Genomic DNA, 22396 nt, shown 5'->3' with positions numbered 1-22396 from the left:
TGTGATTTTATTCTTTATAATAGTTTCCATGATTTTTCTTGAGACTGAAGTCGGGCTCATAGGTCAATAGTTTGCAGGATCACCTCTGGAGCCCATTTTATATATTGGGGTTATATTGGCCATCTTCCACTCTTCAGGTACAATGGATAATTTTAATGATAGATTACAAATTACTTGTAATAGGTCTGAAATTTCATTTTTTAGTTCTTTCAGAACCATGGGATGTGTACCATCCCATCCAGGTGATTTACTACTTTCCTGTTTCTCAATCTGGCCTACTACATCTTTCAGGTTCACAGTGATTTGGGTCAGTTCATCTGAATCATCACCCTTGAAAACCATCTCTGGAACAAGTATCTCCCCACCATCCTCAGTAAACACCAAAGCAAATAATTCATTTAGTCTTTCTGTGATGGCCTTATCTTCCCTAAGTGCCCCTTTAACCCCTCAATCATCAAACGGTCCAACTGACTCCCTCACAGGCTTCCTGCTTCAGATATTTATTTATTTATTTAAACATTTTTATATACCGGCATTCGTTGTGGACATCATGTCGGTTTACAATAAAACAAGTTAGGTTTGGAAAATTACATTTTAACAGGGAAATTCAACTGGGAGAAGGGGTAACGACAGGCAGCTAAGAAAGACAGGGTAACCAAAACAAGGTTCCTCGAGGAGAGGAGATGGAGTATAACAAAAACATAGTTCCTCAATATGAGAAGAAACGGGGTAGGCCTATTGTGATCTACTTTGGCACGGATTGATGACTTTTTATTCTGGGTAAGCTTGGATGAACAACCATGTTTTCAATTTCTTCTTGAAATTGTTCATACACGGTTCGAGGCGTATGTCCGGCGGTAGTGTGTTCCAGTGAGTGGGACCTGCAATCGAGAGCGCACGGTTGCATGTGGAGGAGAGATGGGCAATCTTCAAGGGGGGCACAAGAAGGGTGCCAGATTTTGCCGTTCTGGTGGGTCGGCTGGACTTAAGAGTTGTAAAAGGGAGGTCTAACCAGTTAGAGTTGTGCGTGTGGATTGCTTTATGAATTATGGTGAGTGTTTTGTAGATAATGCGTGATGTTATGGGGAGCCAGTGTAGGTCTCTGAGGATGGGGGTGATGTGATCATATTTGCGGGTGTTCGCAATGAGTCTCGCTGCAGCATGTTGTAGCATTTGTAGAGGTTTGATGGTAGAGTAGGGGAGTCCAATAAGTAAAGCATTGCAGTAGTCTAATTTGGATGTGATGGTGGCTTGGATAACTGTACGGAAATCATGGGTGTGTAGGAGAGGTCTAAGTTTTTTGAGCACATTGAGTTTGAAAAAGCAGGCTTTAAGTATGGAGTTTACGTAGTTCTTCATACTTAGTTGATGGTCTAGGATAACTCCAAGGTCCTTAACAAAGGGCTGTGTTGGAGGGGGGTTGAGTTTAGTAGTATTAAGCAGGGGAGGGGAAGCGGATGAGTGGGGGGAGATGAGTAGCAGCTAGTTTTGTTCGTGTTGATGGCAAGATGGAGATTAGTAATGAGAGAGTTAATGGCCGTGAGGCATTTCTCCCAATGTTCTAGGGCGTCTGCGAGAGAGTTCTGTATGGGGATGATGATCTGCACGTCATCGGCGTAGAGGTAGAACCTAAGTTTAAGGTCAGAGAGGAGGTGGCATAGGGGAGTGATGTAAATGTTGAAGAGGGTGGGAGAAAGTGAGGAGCCTTGGGGGACTCCCTGCTGGAGGGGTTGAGGGGTCGATGTGGAGTTCCCAATTTTAACGGAGAACTTTCTGTTAGAGAGGAAGGATTTGAACCAGGAAAGAGCCAGACCTGTGATGCCAATGTTTTCTAGACGGGTTAGAAGATGATGGTGGCTAATGGTGTCGAAGGCTGAAGAAATGTCGAGGAGGGCAAGGAGGTAGCTGTGGCCTTGACCCATGCCTCGGAGGAGATGGTCAGAAAGGGATAGAAGTAAAGATTCAGTGTTAAAGTGTTTTTGGAATCCAAATTGTGATGGGTGAAGGATCAGATGGTCATCGAGATAAATCATGAGTTGTGAATTGACCACTCTTTCCAGTAGTTTGGCAATGAAGGGGAGGTTGGAGATTGGGCGGAAGTTGGAGGGGTCTTTAGGGTCAAGTGAGGGTTTCTTGAGGAGGGGTCTGACTGCTGCGTGCTTGAGTGCATCTGGGACGGACCCATGTGCAATAGAGCAGTTAATGATGTCTGCAATGGCTTTGACTATAGCGTCAGGAACGGCTAGTAGTGCTTTTGAGGGTATAAGGTCTTCAGGATGGGAGGAGGGTTTGAGCTTTTTGAGGATAGCTTGGATTTCTACGGTGGAGGTAAAGTGGAGAGCTGGCAATGAAGGTTGGCAGGGGGTGGGAGGAGCAGGTAGGGTGGGTACGGGACTGTTCGGAGATGGGGGGAATCTCATTAGGAGGGAAGCAATTTTGTTGTAGAAGTATTTGGCTAGTTCCTCGCATTTGGCGGAGGCCTCATAGTCAAGTGTGGTAGGAGGGATGGGAGTGGTGAGACTTGAGACATAGGAAAAGAGTGTTTTGGGGTTGAATCTGAAATCATGGATTTTTTTGGCATAATAATCTCGTTTATGTTTTTGGGTGGAGATTCTGTAGCTGTGGAGAGCAGATTTGAAAATGGCGGAGTTTCGAGGGGTCTGGTCTTTGCGCCATTGTCTCTCCTTTTGCCTTAGGGTAGTTTTTAGGCTTTTGAGTTCTGGAATGAACCATATTTTAAAAAGTTTTATTATGAGTTTTTGCCTGTATGGCCGACTTCTTTTCAAATTCTCTTTTAGCCTTTGTTATCAGTGTTTTACATTTAACTTGCCAATGCTTTTACTTTTACCTATTTTTGTCAGATTGATCCTTCTTCCAATTTTTGAAGGAAGATCTTTGGCTAACATAGCCTCTTTAACCTCATCTTTTAACCAATCAGCAATCATTTGGCCTTCCTTCCATCTTTCTTAATGTATTGAATACAACTGGACTGTTCTTCTAAGATGGCATTTTTAACAATGTCCATGCCTGTTGTACTCTCTTAATTTTTGCAGCTGCACCTTTCAGGTTTTTTTCGAACTATTTTTCTCATTTTATCAAAGTTTCCTTGCAGATCTCCTCAACAGGAACTGCTCACAAGTGGGCCACTGACACTGCCATGGCTCGGATAGAATGAGCCTTGATATGGCCCCCAAGATACAATCCCGTCTGGGCATAACAGAAGGAGATGCAGTCTGCTAGCCAATTTGATAGTGTCTGTTTGGCAACGGCAATGCCCAACCTATTTCTATCAAAAGAAACAAAAAGTTAGGTGGACTGTCTATGGACTTTAGTCCGCTCCAGATAGAAGGCTAAAGCTTGCTTGCAGTCCAAATTGTGCAAGGCTCGATCATCTTGGTGCAGATGGGACCTGGGAAAGAATGTTGGTAGGATGATGAACTGGTTAAGATGGAAGTCTGTCACCATCATAGGAAAGAACTTAGGGTGCATATGCAAGACCACCCTGTCATGATAAAACTTAGTGTAAGGTGAATAAGTCACTAAGGCCTGGAGCTCGCTGACCCTGCGCACTGAGGTGACCACCACTAAAAAAATATGACCTTCCGGGATAGGTACTTCACGTCACAGGTGCGCATTGGCTCAAAAGAAGCTTTCATCAGCTGAGCTAACACCACATTAAGGTCCCAAAACACAGGGGGAGGCCTTAGGGGATGCTTCAATTGAAGCAGATCCTGTGTAAAACGTACACCTATAGGCTATACAGAGATGGGCGTACCATCTACATCATGTTGATATGCACCAGCTTCACTCAGATGAACTCTAATGGAGTTGGTTTTCAAGCTAGCTTCTGATAGGTGTAGAAGGTAATCAAGCAGTTTTTGTGTGGGGGAGGAAAACGGATTTAGGGCCTTCTGCTCTCACCACATGTAAAACCTCCTCCACTTCAGACCATAGGACTTTCTAATGGAAGGCTTTCTAGAAGCCACTAGGACCTGAGAGACATCTTCTGAAAGATAGGACTAACCTCACAACATCCAAGCTGTGAGCAGCAGGGCCTGGAGGTTGGGATGTCTCAACCTTCCTTGATCTTGCGTGATGAGATCTGGGGAGATCCCCAGATTGATCATTCTCCGATGGACAGCTCCTTTAGGAGTGGAAACCAGACCTGTCTTGGTCAATAAGGGCTATGAGGATCATAGTTCCCTTGTCCTCGTGTAATTCAAGAGAGTCTTCGCTACTAAGGGAATTGGAGGATATGTGTATAGAAGACTTTTGCCCCAGTGTCGGGCAAGGGTGTCCGAGGCTGGTTTGCCAACTGTCCTGTACAGGGAGCAAAACCAAGGCACTTTCCTGTTGCAAGGAGATATGAAGAAATCCATGTCTGGGCTCCCCCAGAGGCAAAATATCCAATTTGCAGCCCCCTAGTCCAGGGACCATTTGGGTCTGAAGCCCTGATTAGGAACACTACAGGGAGGACCAAGAGGGGCCTGGTGTTGAATGCAGGCGAAAAAAATTGCAATAAACAAAAAATGGAAAGTTTTTCAAAAAGGCCGAATGTGAGCTCACCAACCTCGATGCTGCTGCTCCGTGGAAAAAGAGAGACTGAAGAGGGACCCAATGTGGATGTGTGTTATAGGGCATGCTCAGTGTGGCAAGTCAAAGTTCTAGAAATTTTGACATAGGTTTTCCGTGTCGGGGCTCCATCTGATGATGTCACATATGTGTGAGGACTACCATCCTGCTTGTCCTTGGAGAAACACTATGGATCCCTAAAGGCTAGAGGTTGGAAATGAAGAAAAGGGTGCATGAGATGTAACCGGCATGAAGCAGCAGTTGCTACCCTTAATCCGAAGGCATGGGATTACTACCATTAAATGATTAACTTTGATACTTTTGGTGCAACTGCAACGTCGCTCTTCACTTCAACGGTGTTGGGGAGGGGAATTGGATTCAGACAGCAGTTAACAGTGGGCCCCGAGTTCTACGGTCTGGGCTACTGATACACAGACATCAGGGAAAAAGCACAGGACTGCTGCCTTAGCCAAGACCAGAAGCAAAGCCTGATCAAGCAGCATTTATTTATATTTATTTAAAGACTTTTATATACCGAAGATCATGTACTGGTACATATCGCTTCGGTTTACATATAACCAGATTGGGAATTACCATAGATATGGTGTACATAGAACAATAATTAATAATCAGAAGTCAATAAACAGTAAACAGAATGCATAGAACAGTAAACAGAATGCATAGAACAATAAATAATAATAATAATAAAAGAATAAATAAATAGTAAACAGTAGGTGTAACTGTGTGGAAATAAGAAACTAGTTAAACTGGAAGAAATTGGATATACCTCGAACGTAGGGGACGTTAGGAGTAATATGCGATTACAGGTATTAGATAAGAATAGTACCGCTTCAGTGTGGGCCTTTCAGGATAGCATGTCTGATTGTAAATATTACTACACTTAATATAAGATTTGGGGGTAACCAGCATGGTGCGGCAGTTACTACCCTAAACAGAGATAAAGGGGTAACCTGCATGGAGCGATAGTTATTACTAGGGATGTGCATTTGTTTGCAATGAAATAGGAAATATCGTCTTTATTCCCTATTTCGTTGCATTTCGGGGGGCTGACAAAACAAAAGGAAAACCCATGAAATTTCATGTGGTTTTCTTAATGGTTTGTTTTTTTTGGGGGGGTGGGGGGAAGAAAGGGCACATAAAAAAAAAACAAAAAACCAAACCAAACCCCCAAACCCACCCTAACCCTTCAAATTTAATTAATTGCAAACCCCTACTGACCTGAACCCCTAAGACTTGCCGAAAGTCCCTGGTGTTCCAGTGGGGTCCCAGGAACAATCTCCCCCTCTCGGGCCATCGACTGCCATTAATCAAAATGGTGCAGGTGGCTCTTTGCCCATACCATGTGACAGGGGCTACCAGTGTCATTGGTCGACCCCTGTCACATGGTAGGAGCAATGGATGGCCCGCACCATTTTTTAAGGTGGCGCCGATAACGAAGGCCGAACCAAAAGGTTCGGCCGAATCACATCTCTAGTTACTACCTTCTGAAACTTGCTGGAAAGAATGGATGGACTATTTGGTCTTTTTCAGCCGTCGTTACTGTGATAGCTCCTGTTTACGTGTGCACGTACAAATGGTCATTGCCAGGAGTGGCTCAAGGGATTTTTGCCACCCTAGAAGGATTTAAAACATTCTCCCTTTCTGTCACTGCTGAAGACTGCTACTGAATCTGCCTGGCGAAATCCATCCCACCATTACAATGGCAGACTAGCATAAGGCCCCAATTGAGGTAGTGGCTGGATAATCTAGTAATAAACACTTTTTTATTTATATTCCACCTTTTGTGATATTTCAAAGTGGATTACATTCAGGTACTGTAGGTATTTCCTTATCACCATCTCCTATTCCTTTTTTTTTTAATTGTTTAGGTTTATTAAATATGAATATATCATGTCAGTTATGGGAATTTCAGAGCAGTTAAAATCAGACCATGTATAATAAAATTAGCAAACAATAAATTCATAGAGGCAGATATTAAAAGCTACGCCTGATTTTATAACATGCGTGCGCAGCCACACGCATGTTATAAAATCCGGGGTTGGCGCGCGCAAGGGGGTGCACACTTGTGTTCCTTGTCCCGAGCCGTGTAGCCTTCCTCCGTTCCTTCCGAGGCCGCTCCGATATCACAGCGGCCTTGGAGGGAACTTTCCTTCTGCCCCCCCCCCCCTTCCCCTCCCCTCCCTTCCCCACCCCACAGCCCTACCTAAACCCCCCCCCTTACCTTTAACTTAGAAGTTGCACCTACCTCTGGGCAGGTGTAGGTTGCACACACCGGCCTATGGCCGGCCCGTGACCCTGGGCAGAGGCAAATGGCCGCTGTGCCTGGAAGCTCCGGCTCTGCCCTGCCCATTCCCCGCCCTGTTTTTCAAGCCCTGGGACATACGTGTGTTGCTGGGCCTATGCAAAATAGGCTCGGCGCGCACAGGAGGGGTTTTAAATGGTTACGCGCATAACCCTTTTAAAAATCCACCCCATAATGACAAGGACAGCATACAATTAGAGGATATTGCAGGACTAATGCTGCTGTTGTGTTTTTTTTAGCGCATGCTTTTTTATTGGTAGTTCAAAGCAAGATACATTCACCTACAGAAAGTATTTTCCCTGTCCCCAGAGGTCTTACAATCTATTTGTATGTGAGGCAATGGAGAGTGAAGTGACTTGTCCAAGGTCACAGGAGCAGGAGTGGAATTTGAACCCTGGACTCAACTGGTTCTCAGCCCACTGCTCTAACCACAAGCCTACTTCTCCAGTCTTATTGGCCTGATTATAAAGGGATCATTTTATATTTTAGTTTGTCTTATAATTTGGCCTATATGGTAGTGTGTGTATATATATGTGTGTGTGTGTATATATATATACACACACCATATATATATATATATATATATAGTTTATATGTATACATACCCATTTTTTGGAGATGTGTAACTTTTATTATGGCCACAGGTTGTTTTTATCAATATTTCTACAATAATTTGATGTTAAATCCATGCTATATAGGTCTCCATGTAATGCATCCATGAAATCCTGATCAGGATAAGCACAGTAATGCCTCAATTTACTTTGATTTGCAGTGGTAGAAGAGGCTAAATAGAGCATTCAAAAGCTGAACAAACTAAAATTTATATAATGGTGGTTCTCCAGTCTTTGAGATTGCCTGTACAGTCTAGTTCAGTGATGGCCAACCTTTTGCGCTCAGTGTGTCAAAATTCATAAAAAAAACGAGCATAACTCGGGTGGTGTGTCACTTCTAGAAAAATCCATAATTTTGTGATATTTGTAGCTCTAATATTAATAACAAAAAGTTATAATTTTAATATATGTTCTGTATTTATTAATAAAGCAAAAACAAATAATTCTTTACCTTACCTGCTTAGTGACTTTTTTGTTGCTGAATTTCATTGGCTAAATCTTCAATTAAAACACTCTCTCCCCCTCCACCCCCCCCCCCCCCACACACACACACAAACTCTTACTCCCCTGGATTTTCTCATACACACTCATGCTCTCACACTCACTGGCTCCCTAACATACACAAACACACACACCCAGGCAGGCTCCCAGTCATTCTCACACCACTCCCGCTCCATCCTCCAGGCAGGCACCAATTCATTCTCACACACACATACACACACACCCAGGCAGGCACCTATGCATTCACACACATACACCCCCAGGCAGTCTCCCATTCATACACATGCACACACTAAAGGCAGACCCCCCCTCTCTTTTGCCAGCAACCTCAGAACCTCTCTCATTCCACTGCTGCCACTGTCACTGCTGCCACATGGCTATTGGGGAGGTGCCGATTGCTGCTACTGACACTGAAGCCCATTCTGCTGCCTCCTGTGCAGGCCCCGTGGGCTTCCACTTTCTCCATGCTGATCTCGTACATTGTGAGATCCGCATAGAGAAAGTGCTATTCTTGCACATTCCCAAAGATTACATGTGCCAATCACTAAAAAGTAATTTATTTTGTTTTTTACCTTTGCTGTCTGATCTTCGTTTTCTAATTGGTTGGTCACAGGCTTTTTTTCCCACCTTCCCTTTCTTATTTTTTCCCACCTTCCCTTTCTTATTTTTTTGCCAATTCCTTTTATATTGTCTTTTTTTCTGTTTCTTTTCTCTCCATCTTCTTCCCTCAAACACACAGGTTCTCATTCTCACATGCATTTCTCTCTCTCTCACACACACACACACACAGGCTCTCACTGTCACATGCTGTGTCTCATACAATCATTCATACACTCAGTCTCTCACTCCCACATGCTGTCTTGCTCAAGCACAGGCTCTCACTGTCACATGCTGTCTCTCTCGCCCACACAGAGGCTCTCAAATGCTGTCTGCAAACATTGAGGTCCTCACTCTTACACACAATCTCTCAACTCATCTCATACACGCACACACTCTACAGACCCTCAGCCTCTCTCTCACCTCTGGGCCTCCTCTTCGCGGGTCGCCGCAGGATGGGCTCTGCGGTGGCCTTGCTACCGGGCCTCTTCTTCTTCGCGGGCCGCTGCGACTTGAGATTCGCGGTGGCCCGTAAACGCAAGTGCTGCTCCACTTCTGCACGCGCTGATGCTTCCCCTCCTTCCTGCCCACGCGGCTCCGGCAACGTTTACTTCCGGGGACGCACAGGCAGGAAGGAGGAGGAGCATCAGCGCGTTTAAACGCGATCTTTTTCTTGGCCTTGCCAATCTGCCTGTTGCTGCGCCCGGGGGCATTGGGGGGATAATAAAAAACTAGTTTTAAAGGGTCGGCGCAGCCGATTAAAAAAAAAGGCTCTGCGCAGCCGATAAAAAAAAAAATTCCCGATGGTCCACAAAACACTGCGCGTGTCAGCAAAAAGTCTCGGCGTGTCACCTCTGATACGCGTGTCATAGGTTAGCCATCACTGGTCTAGTTTCAGGAGAAGGTATAAGTTCCTGCACATACGTGTAGGGGTATACAAGAACAACCCACAAATTTTCAAAGTGGACATATGTGCATAAGTCTGCTTTAAAAATTCAGGCTAAAGTCTGTGTGTACTTTATACCTGCAGATTTCAGCCCTCCGTAGACTGCTGAAAATTACCATAAGAACATACGATGTGCCATACTGGGTCAGACCAAGGGTCCATCAAGCCCAGTATTCTGTTTCCAACAGTGGTCAATCCAAGTCACAAGTACCTGGCAAGTACCCAAACATTAGATAGGTCACAAGCTACAAGCTCAGTATGTCTTTGTTGTCCTCAGGAAATATCCTTTAAAGTGGCATCAAACCCATCAGTGTATACTGTTGAATGCATTTCTAAAATATTCAAGGCATTTGTACATACCATTATGATTTCACCCACCCTACCTTGATCTGTTTGTATAAAATGTAAAATATTTTTAAAATCTTTTTACAGGGACCATATGCAGTGGTCACAGGAAGAAGAAGAATTAGCCAGAAAAAAAGCTGCAGAAAACTCAGATGTAAGAATTCTTCTGGAAGATCAAGGTGACACCCAAAATTCCTCTGCTGCATTGAATGTGGAAGATTTGAGTTTTAGCTTCTCCTAAAACGAACATCTTAAACTCTTTAAGTGCCAGCAGATGTGCACTTTTATAGTATAAAACTCCGTTTCTAAGTTAATATATCCATTTTCCGGGATAAAAATATTACTGATTATGTGTGCAAAAGCATTGTACAAATACGTGGCATAATAGTACCAAAGGACATGGTACCAGTGTCTTAGTTGCTCAGTTACTTGATGTGAGAAATTACCTGCCACTACTCCTATCTGCAACCCTCACACTTTCATGAGTCTGTGGTGCTAGTGTGAAAGCTTCATCAAACTGATCTGCATCAGGCAAAGCAAGACTAGCATGTGTAGTATGAAGTCAGAAATTTCCAAGTTAGTCGCGCGCACACCGGAGCGCACTCCATACGTATATCTACGGCCGCGCACAAATCCTTACCATGCGCATAACTACGGACGCGCACTATTCTCGCATGCGATGAAACTAATTTGTGTGCCCAAGCATAGATTCAATGGCACCGGCTTCCAAGGAGGTCAGAAGACACTCTCTTTGTATTGCCTGCCACATAAGAGCTGCACAGCCTGAACTGGAGACCTGCCTGTGTCAGCTTTGTGAAGAAGCCAAGGGGGGGGGGATCAAAGTCTGGCCCCTCACTGCCTGAGGACGGGTCTGGACTGGACCTAGGCAACTCTGAGATGCCTGCACTACAGGAAGGCACCTCAGGGGCCCCTACTCCAGCTCCAGCTGGGATTAACATGGACCCAGGGACCTTCTCCTGGTTGGAATTTTTCCAGGGGCTGCAAACCTTTAAACGGGTGCAATCAGCCCCGGCTGCAATACAGGCTCAACCCATGCCGGAAGCACAAAATCCTCCCGGCCTTACTCGAATGCCTCGCCTTACTAAGAATCTCCCTGACAGGGACCCTGATCCCTCAGATGATGATGACAGCTCCCTGGAAGAAGGAGAAAACTTTATTATACTGTTCAAAAAATCTTCAAAAAGTATAATAAAGATTTTTATGAAGGTGAATGATTGAGAAGACTGGTTGGTTTCCTTTGAAACATACAACATCTGGCTTGCTGACACCTTCATTTTGGTATTTAGGCTTCATTAAGATATAAATTTGTAGTTCCCATTGGTTTTGTTTGGTAATTGAAATCTCCCATTATTACTGCACTACCAGTTTGGTTAGCTTCCCTAATTTGTCTTAGCATTTCACTCTCTGTCTCACCATTTTGGTCAGTGATAGTAAACTCCTATCACTATTCTCTTCCCCAACAGACAAGGGATTTCTACCCATAAGAATTGTACATTTAGTCTCATATAGGATCTTTATCCTGTTTGACTGTATGCCATACCAGACATAAAGCGCTACCCCACCACCAAGATGCTTCTCTCTGTCATTGCGATATAATTTGTACCCCGGTATAGCACTATCCCATTGGTTATCCTCTTTCCACCATGTCTCTGAGATGCCAATTAAGTCTGTGTCATCATTCCCTGTTATACACTCTAATTCTCCCATCTTACTTCTTAGTAAGATGGAAGAAATAGAGAAGGAACCTTAATGGCTAAAACAGCCATTGAATTCGCGTTCAGGCTTCTGCCTGTTCACCTGTCTAGTTTCCCATTGTTAGGTTTTCACTTCAACGGTCAGTTCTACTTTGATAAATGCATGCCTATGAGCTGCTCAGTCTCTTGCTCATACTTCAAGCTTTTTAGTTCCTTCCTGCAATGAGTGGTGGAGCTCAGAACAAAAACTAAAAACATAATACATTATCTAGATGACTTTCATTTGTAGGGCCTGCAGGTTGAGGGTACTTGTGAATGATTATTGAGTGCATTCCAAGCAATAGCTAATGAAATTGGGGTATCTTTGGCTCATGAGAAGATGGAGGGCCCCACAACGGGGCCCTCCATCATATGTTTTTTGGGATTGAACTTGATTCCACTCAAATGGTGTCCAAAATGCTGGAAGACATAAGAACATGCCATACTGGGTCAGACCAAGAGTCCATCAAGCCCAGCATCCTGTTTCCAACAGTGGCCAATCCAGGCCATAAGAACCTGGCAAGTACCCAAAAACTAAGTCTATTCCATGTTGCCGTTGCTAGTAATAGCGGTGGTTATTATCTAAGTCAACTTAATTAATAGCAGGTAATGGACTTCTCCTCCAAGAACTTATCCAATCCTTTTTTAAACACAGCTATACTAACTGCACTAAGCACATCTTCTGGCAACAAATTCCAGAGTTTAATTGTGCGTTGAGTGAAAAAGAACTTTCTCCGATTAGTTTTAAATGTGCCACATGTTAACTTTATGGAGTGCTCCCTAGTCTTTCTATTATCCGAAAGAGTAAAAAACCGATTCACATCTACCCATTCTAGACCTCTCATGATTTTAAACACCTCTATCATATCCCCCCTCAGCCGTCTCTTCTCCAAGCTGAAAAGTCCTAACCTCTTCAGCCTTTCCTCATAGGGGAGCTGTTCCATTCCCTTTATCATTTTGGTCGCCGTTCTCTGTACCTTCTCCATCGCAACTATATCTTTTTTGAGATACGGCAACCAGAATTGTACACAGTATTCAAGGTGCGTTCTCACCATGGAGCGATACAGAGGCATTATGACGTTTTCTGTTTTATTCACCTTTCTCTTTCTAATAAGTCCCAACATTGTTTGCTACGGCACACTGAACTGACGATATCCACTATGACACCTCAAATAACCATTGTTTGACTGTATTCAAACAATAATGGCAACTCAAGGTATAGTTCCATGATGAATGGACTGGAATGAAAAATTGGATGTCGAAAGCATATGTTTTGAAGGAAACATCCAAACCATTTAGTATATTAGAGAGCAGAGATAAGTAAATGTTGAAAAGTGTGACAAAGTGCTGAAGCCTGGGGAACTCCTGTGGTTAACTTACAGATGTTTGTTGTCCCACACAAAACTTGTTGGGTACGGCCACGTTAGAATGCACAAACCCACTGGTAAATAGTGCCACTAATGCCTATATTATGGAACTGGTTCAAAATTATAGCTGAGAATTAACCACAAAACATTTCCTGACATTTGAGGCAGGGGCTTTCTTGTAGGTAGGCGGTCTGCAATAAGATTCTAATGGGCTGGTTTTGGTTCATGGGCTGCAGTTTACCCATTCCTGATATGTAGTGTAGTGCATATACTGGTCTTTGAAATGCTCACTGCTTATACCATGCTGATGTCACAGTGTTAGCTCCTCCCACTCAGTCAGGGACTACACCCACAGCTGATACTATACTGTAATAGCTTGCTGGAGGAATCGGTAAACATACTGAAACAAGACTGAAATGCATCTGCTTTGTCTTATGCTAAAAAATTAACACTTCTCCAGCTTGTTGTGCTCTGCTTTTGCCTGAAACCTGAATCTGGCCCTTAGATCAATAGAAACTGATTATCTGTAAGTCTTGTTACTTTGTTTTTTAACCATATTTTCTCTATAAGCTTTACAGTATGTGGCCAGAGAGTTTCTTGAATTTGGCTAATAAACTTTCTTGACAGAAGAAACAGTAGAAAATAGGTTCTTGGTGATTAGTTCTCAAAAATACATACTGTAGAATATTCATGTAAGGATGCACATGCACAATCTCTCTTCTCTACCCTCAACCCTGACTTCAGCCTTCTTCCCCTCTCTTCCCACCCCCAGCCCTTTTTCCCTGCCAGAGCTCAACTCTGATCCCAGCAGTCTCCCCATTACTCTGCCCAGCCTGACCTCAGTGCTCTCCACCTATCCCCCCAGTACCTCTGAGGCTGTGCCATGTGGTCAGCATGGCCAATGACTGAATCTCTAGGACTGCGGTTGCTGAACCCTTTCTCCTGGCCATATGAGCCAATATCTCTGCCAAGTACTCATTGTGTGAGACAAATAGTGCACACTAAAACACTTTAGTGCACACTATTTGCAAACAGCACACACTAAAAGGATACTTTCCCTCTTGTGGCCACTGCTGTGATTACACTAACAAAAGGAAACCTGGCTCCTCCAATTGTATTATGTATAGAGAGAAGAGGGGAGGAGAGAATCTTAATAATTTTGTTCATTCTGTCAAGTAGATTACGTGGAAATTATTTGGCTATGGGTGTTGCTTTAATGTTTGTAGAAAATCTTGCTATTAGTTCCAATGGGAGAGAAAACTTCTTAATTATTGTGCTGTGCGTGACTGGTACCTTGTCAGCCATTGCTCCAGGGTGCATGGTTAATAGTATGTTAGAGTGAATATAATGAGACATTATCCAATCATAACCTGCAGTTTTTTTCTTAACTGGTTTGTCATGTTACATTCCTAAAACAAACATATTTTTGTTTTTAGCCACATATGACCAAGAAGCCAGTAAATATTGGAATGAATTTTACAAGACACACAAAAATAACTTTTTCAGAGATCGAAATTGGCTGATCCTGGAATTCCCGGAAATTATTCCAACTAGAAATTCAGTTTCATTAAACAGAAATGAAGAAACATCTTGGGATGTAAAACTGAATGCAACAAGCAAACCTTCAACACTGCTTCAATCTAGAATAGTGGAACGCATCAGAGGTCATTTTGAGAACCATTCTGTTTGTGCTTTGACTTCTTTTCAAGGCTGTGCAGGCAGAAATAACAAAGAGACACTGGCTGCCAGTCAGAGAATTACAAATGGAAGAGAGATTGTACAGCCAGAAGCTTTTCCTGGCAGTGATGCCACTTTCAGAATATTTGAGGTACTGTATTATGCTATTGGTGTGTCATTAAGATCTATAATTAGTAGCTTTATCACAGAGCACAACAGTATTCTAGGATTATTATAGCAGTTGGCTCTCTCTCTTTTTTTTTTTTTTTTAACAGAGGTTTTCCTCTTCTGTGCCTATGCCAAAAAAAATTGTTGAAAATGAGGACTATTGTGCTTGAATGAAAAGTTATTGAATATTATGATTACATTGGAACAAGTAATAAATTAATCTAATCCAGACAATTCCCCCCCCCCTCCCAATAAATTACATCATAGCAGCAACTGAAAGGTTTCTTCCACCAGGTATTGCATTTCTGTTGCTCTTTAATTTGTTTTGTAAGTTGTAGCTTAAGCTCAGTTTAGGACATTTTGTGAAATTCATACCTTTTTAAATTTTGGTGTACATGGCATTGAGCTTCAAAATATTCATGACTAAATAATCAATATAATATTTTTAGAAATGTGTGTTTTGGTCTAATGCTAGTTATGTATAATTCTAGGTTGGCTGTGGTGCTGGAAACAGTGTTTTTCCAATTTTGAAAGCAATTAAGTAAGTAGCCCAAGCAGAAAAAATATACACTTTAGAAAGATGTTCATTTTCAGACTGATATATTAATGTTTAGTTACACTAGAAACCTTTCCTCACTAGATTATTGGCACATAGTGGATCTCTGTCATGGTGGGAAACACAAACCTAGTACACCATCCTTCATATGCCCTAATGTTACCAACCAGAAGGAACAGGGTTACCCTTACCTTTGGTAGTGCTTCCTCTGCCATGAACAGTTAGGCAGATTATGTGATCAGTTACTATTGTCAGTACCAAAGCAATCAGCACAGCCTACACTATAGAAGTTGATCGTTTGCATGTCAAATTTAACCCCTTCCTTTTGCAAGCAAAAATATTTAACTGGACCATGACTTCTCTTTTTATTTATCTATTTTTTTAGCAAGAGTGTGGAGGTAGTTTACAAGTTTCTGTAGCAGGTGGGGGAATATTAATAATTTAAATGACTGCACCCTAAAGGGTACATCTATAGCCCTTTTGTCCAGTAAGGTTTCATATAGTTTACTACTGCAGATGGAAACAGTTTCTGAACACATCTGTATACATACAAGAACCTTGTCTGGAACAGATGTTTACATCAAACTTACAAAAGAGTTTTCTTGCCCCAGAGTAGGTCACAAAACCTTGCAGCTGGACCTGGTAAACTGCATGTGTCACGCAAATAGAAAAGAGATTTTGTATATGTAGTAATACGGATAAATGAATTACAAATTAATTAGGCATGACAGCAGAAGGCTAGTTCACTAAAGGCCTATTTTACTTGATCTGTAATTCTAGGCTGGATCATTAAGTGTTTGGACCCTAAGGGACCGATGTAATAAGCTGCAGTAGACCTGGCGTGGGTTTTTGCGTGTAGTATTATGCATGTCTTCTGCTCTAATCTTATGTGCATATGTAATAATGTGGTTAGTACTGAAAAAAACGCATGCACAAACCCACTGAAAAAACGTGGCTGGTTTAGCGCAAGTCCATGCTAATGCCATGCAAAGGAGGCAATTAGCTATTCATGGGCAATGCAGAAAGTCACACTGGCATTAGTGCAGGTTTTTATAAGTAGTTTCTTTAGTGCCTGGGTCAGGGCAAGAGTTAAGTGTAAGCATCTGTCTGGAGGTTGAAAAATTAAGCAGCAGAAACCAGAAGAGAGGTCAGACAGGGAACAGGCATATATCAGAAATGCTGAATGCTTTTGTAGCCCCTTCCAAATCTCTGCTGCATTTGCCTCGCTCACCAGCATCTGCCATTATAGCTCCCACATGGTCGGTGATGGACCATGAAGGGATTAGATATTCTCACAGGATAAGCAGAATGGTAGTCCTCAAATATGGGTGACATCATCAGGATGGAGCCCAATCACAGAACACTTTTGTCAAAGTTTCTAGAACTTTGACTGGCATCACTGAGCATGCCCAGCATGGTACCAACCCTGCATCCAGCAGGGGTTTCCCTTAGTCTCTTTTTTTTCCACGTAGCTTTTGCCACACGGACTTAGGAGCTCTCTCACAAGTTCCTGACAGGAATTTTTTTCTTCAGGAATTTCTTTGCAATTGCAAAAGTTTATACCTCCTTCGGGTCTCCCTTCTTTGCTGTCGATAGCCGCGTCCGTACGATAGGTTTCTACCCGTTTTCCAGTCGGTTCCCATCGGGGATCGGTATAGGCCTCACAGGCACCGACCGCAACCGGCCTAAATTTTCGATGGCAGCGATGGCGACGGGTTTTCTTCGGTGCCCTGATTGCCTTAGGACAATATCCATCACAGACCCCCACCAGGTCTGTGTACTTTGTCTGGGCCCGACACACGACGTAGACTCGTGTACCAACTGTGCCCAAATGATGCCGAAGGGCCGCCGGGCTCGCTGGAAAAAATGGCTTTGTTGTTCGACACAAAGCAGCGCCCGCCATCCCAGGCTTTCGCGTCATCTGTGTCGTCACTGGTGAAGTCCCGTCATCGGTCGGATACAGATAACTTCGTGGTCGACATCGAAGTCTACTGCGTCACTGTCCTCTGTGCCGGACACAGGTAAGGCCGAGCACCGAGAGAAGCATAGACATAGGCATCGCAAGTCCATGCCGTCAGCACCAGATGCACCAGTGGCTTCAACTTCTAAGCCTCTCGAACCACCGAAGAAAGCCCGAGCTGAGGAGCCCCCAACCTCCTCTGAGCTGGGTGCACCGAGGCATTCCCCGCCTTCCGTGGGTGCGGCAGCCGAGACTCCACTGGGACCAGTGGGACCCTCTGGCGATCCCCTCTATGCCTCCTACTCCGGACCTGGTGTTAGCCGCACCAGCATTCCTTGAGGAATTGCACCGGATGGTGCAAGAGGCGGTGGTACAGGCCATCCAGGGCCTTCCGAAGCCATCGACACAGATACCGGTTCCCATGCCGGCTCCAGAACTGATGCCACCGATGCTTGTTCTGCTCCTTGACAAGCTGGACATCCTCATCGGTGCTCTACCATTGTAACCGGGGAAAGCACCGATACCGCTCGATCCCTCAACGCACATTCATCTCTCCTCGGATGAAGAAGGTTCATCGATGCCGGAACCGGTTCCAGGGCCTTCTGGATCATTTCCACCAAGGCATCCACCGAGGTCACCAATGCCGTTGGTGCCCCTTCGTCCTTCACCGATGCTGCACCCGAAGCCGTCGCTGCCGGCATAAATACCTTCGATGCCCAGACCTCCTCCGGCTGGAGAAGGTCTTTTTCTTCCATCTGACCCACCATTGGGGGCTGGGGATCAGCCTTACCAACCGTGGACCGATGACGACTCCGATTCCCAGGACACCGGCGATATCTCATCTGAGCCTTCGCCACCTGAAGAGAGACGCAAGTCTCCACCGGAGGACCTCTCCTTCATTAATTTTATTAAGGAAATGTCGGAGACTATACCTTTTGCTCTCCAAACTGAGGCACAAAATGCTGGAGGTCCTTCAGTTTGTCGACGCACCGAAAGAAATAATATCCATCCCGGTGCATGATGTTCTGCTTGATCTTCTGTAGCGCAACTGGGAGCATCCAGGTTCGGTCCCTCCGTTCAACCGCAAGACTGATGCCATCTATCTAGTCCAGTCGGCGCCTGATTTCTAAAAAAACGCAATTGGCTCATCATTTAGTGGTCACAGAGTCTGCCCAGAAGAAGGCCAAGAGACCAAGGCCTCATTCTTCGGCACCTCCAGAGAAGGAGCAAAAATTCCTGGATGCTTTTGGGCGTAGAGTATTTCACGGTTCAATCTCATCTCTCGTATTGTGGCATATCAACTCTATGTGACCCAATTCAATAGAAATTTATTCAAACAGCCTCAGGAATTTTCTGAGTCTCTCCCGGATCAGTTTCAGGATCAACTGAACTCCATTGTCAAAAAGGGTTTTGATGCAGATAAGCATGAAGTCAGGTCAGCTTACGACATTTTTGATTCGGCTTCCAGGTTATCAGCAGCCGGAATAAGCGCAAGGAGGTGGGCCTGGCTGAAATCCTCGGATTTGCGCCCAGAGGTACAAGACCGCTTAGCAGACCTACCCTGTACTGGGGACAATCTGTTTGGTGAGAAGATCTAAGAGACTGTCGACCAACTTTAAAGATCACAACGAGACACTGCGACAGCTTTCAGCCGTACATACCGAGTTTTCTGCCTCTTTTAAACGGCCGTTCAGGAGAGAAGCTAAGAGATCTGCTTACAAGGCACGACGATACTATCCTCCTCCAGCTCGGTCTCGCCCTTCTAGACCCTACCAAAAGGCTCCACCTAGACAGCCCAGGCCTCAGAAGATGCAGCCACCTGCTCCACCTGGTCCTGCTTCGGGGTTTTGACTCCCTAATAGAGAGCAATTGTCATCATCCCCCACTGCCATCCCTTCCGGTCGGCGGCAGACTCTGCGACTTCACCACCATGTGGCTCAAAGTCACCACAGACCAGTGGGTCCAGTCGGTCGTAGCTCAAGACTACCATCTAAACTTTCTCTCCATCCTGTTGGACTCTCCACCCCGGCCAGGGTGGACTTCCACCAACCACTCTCAACTCATGCAGGGAGAAGTTGCTGCCCTCCTTCTATGTCCAACGCCATAGAACAGGTTCCACCCTCACAAAGGGGTCAGGGCTTCTACTCCCGATATTTCTTAATACCAAAAAAGACAGGAGGCATTTGCCCCATATTGGACCTTCGGGCCCTAAACAAACATCTTCAAAAGGAGAAGTTCAGGATGGTAACCTTAGGCTCTTTACTCCCTCTTCTCCAACAAGGGGATTGGCTTTGCTCTCTAGATCTAAAAGACTTGTACATGCACATAACAATTACCCCGTCTCACAGAAAGTACCTCCGATTCCTCTTCAGAAACCAACACTTCCAGTACCGTGTACTTCCGTTCGGCCTAGCATTGGCTCCTCATGTCTTCACGAAATGCCTGGCAGTAGTAGCCGCATATTTAAGAAGAATAGGCACGCATGTCTATCCCTATCTGGACGACTGGTTACTGAGTGCTCAGTTGCCGGAGGCGAGTCCACTCCCTCCATCTTACTGTGTGACCCCTACTATCCTTGGGATTTCTAATCAATAGAAGTCCAATCTGATACTGTCTCAATCCCTCTCTTTTATCAGAGTGGATCTTGATATCATCCAAATGAAAGCTTTCCTTCCCAGGGACCGAGCTCATACGCTGGCTGGCTTGCGCACTGTACAGTCTCGCCGAACCACAACTGCTCGTCATGTTCTCGTCTTGTTGGGACATACGGCGTCCTCGGTCCATGTTATTTATTTATTTATTTATTTAAAACCTTCTTAATACCGGTGTTAGTGTGAACATCACATCGGTTTACAATATAACAAAATGAGTAGAAAATACAATTAACAAGGGAATAAAACAGGTGGGCGAAGAGAAACGCGGGAAAGCAGCATAGAAAGATAGTACAACTGGTTGTACTGGTTGGATAACATCATGAATGCTAGTTATTATATACATTATATACATTATTAGAACATAAAGATCACAATGTACAATGGTAAAAGAAGATGATAGATGGTTATAGCAGGGGGGTTTGCTAGTTAGGAAATGCCTGTTTAAATAACCATGTTTTTAGTATCTTCCTAAATTTGAGAGAACATGATTCAAGACGGAGTGCTGAGGGCAGGGTATTCCAACATGAGGGGCCTGCGATAGTGAGGGCACGTTCCCTTGTGGTGGAAAGGTGTGCTGTTTTTAGAGAGGGCACGTGAAGGGTTCCTTTGTTGATTGTTCTAGTGGGACGATTAAGGTGTGCAGAGGTGAAAGGAAGGTCAAGCCAGTTGGAGTGGTGGGAGTAAATGGCTTTGTGGATGATAGTGAGTGTTTTGTAAAGAATGCGAGAGGGGGGATGGGGAGCCAGTGGAGGTCTTTGAGAATGGGGGTTATATGGTCTGTTTTACGGGCATTTGATATGACTCTTGCCATAGCGTTTTACCCCAATGGCTCAACTTGTCCACTGCGTTACTCGCATGGCATTAAAATCCCAGTGGTCCCAAGCCCACCATTCAATGTGCAACATTGTCCATGTCACCAGGCAGCTTCATCTATCACTAGCTTGGCGGATCCAAGAGTCCCACCTGTTCAAAGGGCTACCGTTTCAGGCTCCAGAACCTCAGGTCATTCTGATAACCGATGCTTCCATTCTAGGTTGGGGAGCACATGTCAACCACCTGCAAACTCAGGGAACTTGGTCTGCAGCAGAAAAGCAACATCAGATCAACTTTCTGGAACTCAGGGCGATCAGATATGCCCTTCTAGCCTTCCAGGATTGCTTATCCAACAAAACAATCCTAATCCAAATGGACATTCAAGTAGCGATGTGGTACATCAACAAGCAGGGGGGACCAGTTCCTACCTCCTATCTCAGGAAGTAGCGCAAATTTGGGCTTTAGCTCTCTCTCATTCCATGCTACTACTGCAACCTACTTGGCGGCATGGACAGTGTTCTAGCGGACAAACTCAGTCATGCATTTCAGCCCCACAAGTGGTCCCTAAACACCGCAGTGGTGGATCAGATATTTCAGAAGTGGGGGTATCCGAGCATCGACCTCTTTGCATCGATTCACAATCGCAAGGTGGAGAACTTCTGCTCCCTACATCGCAGTCACAAAACTCCACCAAGGGACGCCTTCGCCCTCTCTTGGGCAACAGGTCTCCTGTAAGCCTACCCCCCACTTCCTCTCATCAGCAAAACTCTCGTGAAGCTATGCTGGGACAACGGCCTCATGATTTTCATAGCCCCCTTCTGGCCGCGTCAGGTTTGGTTTCCCATCATTCGCGACCTCTCAGTCCGTCCACAGATTCACCTGGGCACAGATCTGTCTCCATTCTTCTGAGATATCAGACAACTGCGCCATCCCAACCTTCAGGCCTTGTCGCTGACAGCTTGGATGTTGAAAGGCTAATCTTGCAGCCTCTCAATCTTTCGGATTCTGTATCCCAGGTCCTAGTATCTTCATGAAAGCCTTCTACTAGAAGATCTTATCATTCTAAATGGAAAAGATTTTCATTGTGGTGCACTTCAAAGGACTTAGATCCTTTTATCTGCCCCACAACAAATTTTTTAGACTACCTCTGGCACCTCTCGAAGTCGGGTCTACAAACTTCCTCCATTAGAGTACATGTCAGTGCGGTGGCCGCCTTCCATAAGGGTACAGGGGATGTCTCTATTTCGACACAACCCTTAGTAGTGCGCTTTATGAAGGGCTTGTTTCACCTCAAGCCTCCTCTCCGGCCCCTGCTTGGGACCTTAATGTGGTTTTAGCTCGACTCATGAAACTTCCATTTGAGCCTCTGCATTCCTGCAAGTTACGATATCTCACGTGGAAGGTGCGCTTCCTTCTTGCTTTTACCTCTGCTCGCTGAATCAGTGAGCTGTAGGCACTGGTTACTTACCCACCTTACACAAAATGTCTTCATGATCGGGTGGTCCTTCGCACTCATCCTAAATTTCTGCTGAAAATAGTCTCTGAGTTCCAT

At 44.6% G+C, this 22396-nt stretch overlaps 1 protein-coding gene across 9 annotated transcripts in view; it reads left to right on the top strand.

Moving 5' to 3' along the window:
- Positions 1–22396, top strand: part of METTL8 (methyltransferase like 8) — a 128483-nt gene that overhangs the window by 51030 nt on the left and 55057 nt on the right. For 8 of the 9 annotated variants that reach the window (XM_029605769.1, XM_029605766.1, XM_029605762.1 and 5 more), the window contains 3 exons: positions 9983–10074; positions 14453–14844; positions 15353–15402. In XM_029605769.1, the coding sequence (XP_029461629.1) occupies positions 9983–10074; positions 14453–14844; positions 15353–15402 (534 nt within the window). The remainder of the gene's footprint in view (positions 1–9982; positions 10075–14452; positions 14845–15352; positions 15403–22396) is intronic. The other variant, XM_029605763.1, reaches the window with a different exon arrangement.

Source organism: Rhinatrema bivittatum, chromosome 6 (genome assembly GCF_901001135.1).
Source record: "Rhinatrema bivittatum chromosome 6, aRhiBiv1.1, whole genome shotgun sequence".
NCBI lineage: Eukaryota > Metazoa > Chordata > Amphibia > Gymnophiona > Rhinatrematidae > Rhinatrema > Rhinatrema bivittatum.
The sequence above is the reverse complement of the archived record's forward strand: the minus strand, read 5'-3'. Positions and strand labels throughout refer to the sequence as shown.